This window comes from Salmo salar, chromosome 02 (genome assembly GCF_965601325.2).
Source record: "Salmo salar chromosome 02, fSalSal1, whole genome shotgun sequence".
Lineage (NCBI taxonomy): Eukaryota > Metazoa > Chordata > Actinopteri > Salmoniformes > Salmonidae > Salmo > Salmo salar.
Genome location: NC_138292.1, coordinates 4,423,979 through 4,432,500, shown reverse-complemented (window position 1 = coordinate 4,432,500; position 8,522 = coordinate 4,423,979). Strand labels below are relative to the sequence as shown.

At 49.8% G+C, this 8,522-nt stretch overlaps 1 protein-coding gene across 3 annotated transcripts in view; it reads left to right on the top strand.

Moving 5' to 3' along the window:
* The window catches only part of LOC106597444 (threonylcarbamoyladenosine tRNA methylthiotransferase), an 811,125-nt gene that overhangs the window by 255,072 nt on the left and 547,531 nt on the right, over positions 1 to 8,522 (top strand). For all 3 annotated transcript variants that reach the window (XM_082959157.1, XM_082959161.1, XM_082959159.1), the window contains exon 7: positions 2,547 to 2,667. In XM_082959157.1, the coding sequence (XP_082815283.1) occupies positions 2,547 to 2,667 (121 nt within the window). The remainder of the gene's footprint in view (positions 1 to 2,546; positions 2,668 to 8,522) is intronic.

The window sequence follows — 8,522 nt, the reverse complement described above, 5'->3', positions numbered from 1 at the left end:
TCTGTCTCGCTCTCTCTCTCTGTGTCTCTCTGTCTGTAGATTGTCTCTCTCTGTCTCTCTGATCAATGTCTGTGGTCTCTGCCCTGTCTTCTCTGTGAGCCCAGGCCGCTGTATGTTCAGGAATAGATGGAAATACTTCAGGATCGCTAGCTAATACATACAGCATTATCTAGCCTATAGCATTACTAATACATACAGCATTATCTAGCCTATAGCATTACTAATACATACAGCATTATCTAGCCTATAGAATTACTAATACATACATCATTACCTAGCCTATAGCATTACTAATACATACAGCATTATCTAGCCTATAGCATTACTAATACATACATCATTACCTAGCCTATAGCATTACTAATACATACAGCATTATCTAGCCTATAGCATTACTAATACATACAGCATTATCTAGCCTATAGCATTACTAATACATACATTTACATTTACATACATCATTAGCTAGCCTATAGCATTACTAATACATACATTTACATTTACATATAGCATTAGCTAGCCTATAGCATTACTAAAGCGACTTCCAGTTTGCGGGGTTAGGCTGGTTTAGGCAGGATAAGCTGCTATTGAGAAGTATGCTGAAATAATTATTTTATTTGGAAAAGCAGGCTCCTGATGTCCCAAGTGTTTAAATGTTAGCTTTTTCTTTGTCCCTTAAATATATTGTTTTAATATATATATTTACAATTTACACCCACAGTACAGAGCACCAGAGACCTTTGTTCCCATCAATTTACGCGTCTCACCTGCTCTGCAACAATCATTACATTTTTCATATGATTTTAATTACATGCTGTTGAAAAGAGATATCGTTAAAAACGCCGCAATTTAATGAAATACATCTTTCCATTTGTCATTGTGAGCAGCTTTGTCCTTCTTACCGTGAGATTGTCTGAATGAGAAATTATGAGACAGATAAATAACTCCACCCCTCCATCTCTCCGTTTCTCTACCCCTCCATCCCTCTGTTTCTCTACTCCTCCATCCCTCCGTTTCTCTACCCCTCCATCTCTCCGTTTCTCTACCCCTCCATCCCTCCATTTCTCCACCCCTCCATCCCTCCGTTTCTCTACTCCTCCATCCCTCCGTTTCTCTACTCCTCCATCCCTCCGTTTCTCTACTCCTCCATCCCTCCGTTTCTCTACCCCTCCATCCCTCTGTTTCTCTACTCCTCCATCCCTCTGTTTCTCTACCCCTCCATTTCTCCACCCCTCCATCCCTCCGTTTCTCTACTCCTCCATCCCTCCGTTTCTCTACTCCTCCATCCCTCTGTTTCTCTACCCCTCCATCCCTCCATTTCTCCATCCCTCCATCTCACCCAGGGGTCTTATCACCTGTCTTTTGTCCTGTAACAGTGGACATCATCGGTCTTTTGTCCTGTAACAGTGGACATCATCGGTCTTTTGTCCTGTAACAGTGGACATCACCTGTCTTTTGTCCTGTAACAGTGGACATCACCTGTCTTTTGTCCTGTAACAGTGGACATCACCTGTCTTTTGTCCTGTAACAGTGGACATCACCTGTCTTTTGTCCTGTAACAGTGGACATCATCGGTCTTTTGTCCTGTAACAGTGGACATCACCTGTCTTTTGTCCTGTAACAGTGGACATCACCTGTCTTTTGTCCTGTAACAGTGGACATCATCTGTCTTTTGTCCTGTAACAGTGGACATCACCTGTCTTTTGTCCTGTAACAGTGGACATCACCTGTCTTTTGTCCTGTAACAGTGGACATCACTGTCTTTTGTCCTGTAACAGTGGACATCAATGGAAATCATAACCCTGTGTGTCTCTGTGTGTCTCTGTGTTCTTCCTATAGCCTATAATGTAGTATTTCTGTGTGTTATGTGTGAAGGTCACTCGGTGTCCTGACTAGTATTTCTGTGTGTTATGTGTGAAGGTCACTCGGTGTCCTGACTAGTATTTCTGTGTGTTATGTGTGAAGGTTACACGGTGTCCTGACTAGTATTTCTGTGTGTTATGTGTGAAGGTCACTCGGTGTCCTGACTAGTATTTCTGTGTGTTATGTGTGAAGGTCACTCGGTGTCCTGACTAGTATTTCTGTGTGTTTTGTGAAGGTCACTCGGTGTCCTGACTAGTATTTCTGTGTGTTATGTGTGAAGGTCTCTCGGTGTCCTGACTAGTATTTCTGTGTGTTATGTGTGAAGGTCACTCGGTGTCCTGACTAGTATTTCTGTGTGTTATGTGTGAAGGTCACTCGGTGTCCTGACTAGTATTTCTGTGTGTTATGTGTGAAGGTCTCTCGGTGTCCTGACTAGTATTTCTGTGTGTTTTGTGAAGGTCACTCGGTGTCCTGACTAGTATTTCTGTGTGTTATGTGTGAAGGTCACTCGGTGTCCTGACTAGTATTTCTGTGTGTTATGTGTGAAGGTCACTCGGTGTCCTGACTAGTATTTCTGTGTGTTATGTGTGAAGGTCACTCGGTGTCCTGACTAGTATTTCTGTGTGTTATGTGTGAAGGTCACTCGGTGTCCTGACTAGTATTTCTGTGTGTTATGTGTGAAGGTCACTCAGTGCGTCTGCTGGGGCAGAAGAAGGACAACGGGAAGCGTCTCGGCGGAGCCAGACTGGATCTGCCCAAGATTAGAAAGAACCCTCTGATAGAGATCATTTCAATCAATACAGGGTAAGCTACACACACACACACACACACACACACACACACACACACACACACACACACACACACACACACACACACACACACACACACACACACACAGGTAGCCGACGACAAACGGGGGGAGGCCAGAGGTAGCTAGCTAGACCAGTGTCTGTCTGGCCTCATCGCTCAGACCAGTGACTGGCTGGCCTCATCGCTCAGACCAGTGACTGGCTGGCCTCATCGCTCAGACCAGTGACTGGCTGGCCTCATCGCTCAGACCAGTGACTGGCTGGCCTCATCGCTCAGACCAGTGTCGGCGGCCTCCGCCGCCGTGCGGCCTCATCGCTCAGACCAGTGGCTGGCCCACGCTCGCCGGGCTGGCGGCCTCATCGCTCAGACCAGTGACTGGCTGGCCTCATCGCTCAGACCAGTGTCTGGCTGGCCTCATCGCTCAGACCAGTGGCTGGCTGGCCTCATCGCTCAGACCAGTGTCTGGCTGGCCTCATCGCTCAGACCAGTGGCTGGCTGGCCTCATCGCTCAGACCAGTGTCTGGCTGGCCTCATCGCTCAGACCAGTGACTGGCTGGCCTCATCGCTCAGACCAGTGGCTGGCTGGCCTCATCTCTCAGACCAGTGACTGGCTGGCCTCATCGCTCAGACCAGTGTCTGGCTGGCCTCATCGCTCAGACCAGTGACTGGCTGGCCTCATCGCTCAGACCAGTGACTGGCTGGCCTCATCGCTCAGACCAGTGACTGGCTGGCCTCATCGCTCAGACCAGTGTCTGGCTGGCCTCATCGCTCAGACCAGTGGCTGGCTGGCCTCATCGCTCAGACCAGTGTCTGGCTGGCCTCATCACTCAGACCAGTGACTGGCTGGCCTCATCGCTCAGACCAGTGTCTGGCTGGCCTCATCGCTCAGACCAGTGACTGGCTGGCCTCATCGCTCAGACCAGTGACTGGCTGGCCTCATCGCTCAGACCAGTGACTGGCTGGCCTCATCGCTCAGACCAGTGACTGGCTGGCCTCATCGCTCAGACCAGTGACTGGCTGGCCTCATCGCTCAGACCAGTGTCTGGCTGGCCTCATCGCTCAGACCAGTGGCTGGCTGGCCTCATCGCTCAGACCAGTGACTGGCTGGCCTCATCGCTCAGACCAGTGTCTGGCTGGCCTCATCGCTCAGACCAGTGACTGGCTGGCCTCATCGCTCAGACCAGTGACTGGCTGGCCTCATCGCTCAGACTAGGGGTGGACACTTGAAATGGAAGACTTCCTCATGGCAACAGAGAGGGGGTTTCCACATTTCCTTGACAACAACAATCACAATGACCTGTTCATTGAATGGTACTGTTGCCCAATACCTACGTGACCTACCTACCTGCCTGGTCATTTTCCAGAGCAGCCAGTAAAACTGCAGTCTCAGGTTAACTGACGTAGTCTCAATACATTGTTAAGATCTGAGGAATTCAGGGACTCAGATTCACAGACACACATGAGTTCAAGGGAGAGAGAGAGACATCGTTACGACTCTGCACCGTTAGGACTCTGCACCGTTAGGACTCTGCACCGTTAGGGCTCTGCACCGTTAGGACTCTGCACCGTTAGGACTCTGCACCGTTAGGACTCTGCACCGTTAGGACTCTGAACCGTTAGGACTCTGTACCGCTAGGACTCTGTACCGCTAGGACTCTGTACCGTTAGGACTCTGTACCGTTAGGACTCTGAACCGTTACGACTCTGCACCGTTAGGACTCTGCACCGTTAGGACTCTGTGCCGTTAGGACTCTACACCGTTAGGACTCTGCACCGTTAGGACTCTGTACCGACTCTGCACCGTTAGGACTCTGTACCGTTAGGGCTCTGCACCGTTAGGACTCTGCACCGTTAGGACTCTGCACCGTTAGGACTCTGCACCGTTAGGACTCTGTACCGTTAGGGCTCTGTACCGTTAGGACTCTGTACCGTTAGGACTCTGTACCGTTAGGACTCTGTACCGTTAGGACTCTGTACCGTTAGGACTCTGTACCGTTAGGACTCTGCACCGTTAGGACTCTGTACCGTTAGGGCTCTGCACCGTTAGGACTCTGTACCGTTAGGACTCTGTACCGTTAGGACTCTGTACCCCACCATAACCCTGGCTCTCTTGTACCCCGCCATAACCCTGGCTCTCTTGTACCCCGCCATAACCCTGGCTCTCTTGTACCCCGCCATAACCCTGGCTCTCTTGTACCCCGCCATAACCCTGGCTCTCTTGTACCCCGCCATAACCCTGGCTCTCTTGTACCCCGCCATAACCCTGGCTCTCTTGTACCCCGCCATAACCCTGGCTCTCTTGTACCCCGCCATAACCCTGGCTCTCTTGTACCCCGCCATAACCCTGGCTCTCTTGTACCCCGCCATAACCCTGGCTCTCTTGTACCCCGCCATAACCCTGGCTCTCTTGTACCCCGCCATAACCCTGGCTCTCTTGTACCCCGCCATAACCCTGGCTCTCTTGTACCCCACCATAACCCTGGCTCTCTTGTACCCCACCATAACCCTGGCTAAGTGTTATTCATCTCATGAAACCTTGATGTGGTTTTCTGTTTGAATACAGAGGAATCCCATTAGGGTTGATGTACAGGCCTTCTGACCCAGTAGAACACACATCCATCTGCAAAACAAACCCATTTTATCCTCTAACACTCCCACAGTCCTGTATAACTAACCTTCTGGGGACGCACAATTCAGTCCCATTCAAAATCCTGTTTACCCTAACCTTAACCCCAAATCTAAACCTAACCTTAACCCCAAATCTAAACCTAACCTTACCCCGAAATCTAAACCTAACCTTAACCCCAAATCTAAACCTAACCTTAACCCGAAATCTAAACCTAACCTTAACCCGAAATCTAAACCTAACCTTAACCCCAAATCTAAACCTAACCTTAACCCCAAATCTAAACCTAACCTTAACCCCAAATCTAAACCTAACCTTAACCCCAAATCTAAACCTAACCTTAACCCCAAATCTAAACCTAACCTTAACCCCAAATCTAAACCTAACCTTAACCCCAAATCTAAACCTAACCTTAACCCCAAATCTAAACCTAACCTTAACCCGAAATCTAAACCTAACCTTAACCTGAAATCTAAACCTAACCTTAACCCGAAATCTAAACCTAACCTTAACCCCAAATCCCCTATAAATAACATTTCACCTTGTGGTCCCCACAAGTATAGTTGAACACGTCCACAGACAGACAGACAGACAGACACACACACACACACACACACACACCACACCACACCACAGATTAGGTGAGATTGATGCAAGGAAAAGCCCAGAGGGGTGCAGAAGGTGTTTTGATGTTTCCAGAGGAGGAAAGCAACCAGGGGTCCCACATGACAGCACTGAGCTGCAGCATCACGCCGTGTCGGTTGGGTGGGAGGCAGAATGAAATTGAATTCTCAGGAGATGTTGAATATTTGATAAGTGAGTGAGCGGTAGGTGGGTTTAGAAAACAGGTTCACCTCACCCTCCCTTCCTGCAGCTTGAACAGGATTCATTTTACAGCCTCCCTCCCTCCTCCCCCGTCTCCCCCCTGTTTTATGGTGTTTACAGAGCTACCTTCCTCCTCACATGGTTTCTAACATCAATGGGGTTGTTAATGTTTAATGGGAAAGGCTAATTTCATCAGTTTGAATCAGGAAGGGCCTGTTGTAATTCCTCTCAGGGAATTACCTCAAGACCTGGGTTTATCTGTTTTATTTATGCTTTATGTGAAAGGGTGCTCACACACACACACACACACACACACACACACACACACACACACACACACACACACACACACACACACACACACACACACACACACACACACACACACACACACACACACACACACACACACACACACACACACACACACACACACACACACAGTTCCGACCCACTCAGTGGAGGTCAGAATCTGCTGTTTGTGGACAGCCAGAGCAGAGAGAGAAGCCTGTATGTTGTGTGTGGTGTAAAGAACAGCCTGTTAAACCTCTGCTTCCTGTCCAGAGCTCTGACCTTTGACCCCCCCTAGGTGAGTCAGAGGAATCTACTGCATGTCTCTCTGTAGGGAAACAGTGGTGCCTTGTCATTGGGCAGACCAACACATGTTCTCTTAACCAGCCTCTGCTCAACCCTGCCTACTGATTGGAGCCTGGGGTACAATAACAGGCAGACAGGCAGGCAGCCAGACATTGAGAGAATAGGCTGGACAGTGTCCTCTCTGCAGGGCCCCTGTTCTAGACTGGGGACTATCCTCTCTGCAGGGCCCCTGTTCTAGACTGGGGACTCTCCTCTCTGCAGGGCCCCTGTTCTAGACTGGGGACTATCCTCTCTGCAGGGCCCCTGTTCTAGACTGGGGACTCTCCTCTCTGCAGGGCCCCTGTTCTAGACTGGGGACTCTCCTCTCTGCAGGGCCCCTGTTCTAGACTGGGGACTCTCCTCTCTGCAGGGCCCCTGTTCTAGACTGGGGACTATCCTCTCTGCAGGGCCCCTGTAGGGTTGTGTGTGTTTCTACATCCTGTGTGTGGTATTGGTATGTCCTCTCCCTGCTGTAATGGCGGCTGGCCACAGCAGGTTGCAGGACAGATATGGGGTCGTAAGCATAAAACCATCACTGATCTCTGGAGCCCAGTTTTACCACCCTGCTGCCTTGTGTTGGTGTTCCAGACCTGGATGTTACCCTCTGCAGCCCTCTGAGGATCTATGTCTTTGAACCTCAACTGGTCTCCTCGGCCATGGTCCAAAATTGCACCCTAATCCCTATATTGTGCACTTATTTTGGCTCACCCTATGGGCCCTCGTCAGAAATAGTGCACTGTAAAGGGAATAGGGTGCCATTTTGGACGTAACCCTCATCCTCTCCTCTGACCAGGGCCCATCCGTCCTCTCCTCTGACCAGGGCCCATCCGTCCTCTCCTCTGACCAGGGCCCATCCGTCCTCTCCTCTGACCAGGGCCCATCCATCCACACCTCTGTTCACTGACCTTCTGTAATTTCCAACTACAGAGGGATCTATGAAAGATATGGAGCTAGAGGGAGGAGCTATGAGACGAGGAGGGAGGAGCTATGAGACGAGGAGGGAGGAGCTATGAGAGACGAGCTATGAGAGACGAGGAGGGAGGAGCTATGAGGGACGAGGAGGGAGGAGCTATGAGAGACGAGGAGGGAGGAGCTATGAGAGACGGGGAGGGAGGAGCTATGAGAGACGAGGAGGGAGGAGCTATGAGAGACGAGGAGGGAGGAGCTATGAGAGACGAGGAGGGAGGAGCTATGAGAGACGAGGAGGGAGGAGCTATGAGAGAGGAGCTATGAGAGACGAGGAGGGAGGAGCTATGAGAGATGAGGAGGGAGGAGCTATGAGAGACGGGGAGGGAGGAGCTATGAGACGAGGAGGGAGGAGCTATGAGAGACGAGGAGAGAGGAGCTATGATAGACGAGGAGAGAGGAGCTATGAGAGAGAGGAGGAACTAGAATGTTTTTACTGGCAGCCCTCAGTGGGACAGAAGGATTCCCTGTCTGTAATAAGACTGCATGGAGAGAGTAAAACAGTGTTCACATTTATCCAGTTAAACACCCTGCCACGACTCTTACTGGTGCTGGAGGTAGCCTATTGGTTGATAAATAAGGTAGATGAGTAGGTAGGGTACTGAACAGGGTCTGGAGGTAGCCTATTGGTTGATAAATAAGGTAGATGAGTAGTTAGCGTACTGAACAGGGTCTGGAGGTAGCCTATTGGTTGATAAATAAGGTAGATGAGTAGTTAGGGTACTGAACAGGGTCTGGAGGTAGCCTATTGGTTGATAAATAAGGTAGATGAGTAGTTAGGGTACTGAACAGG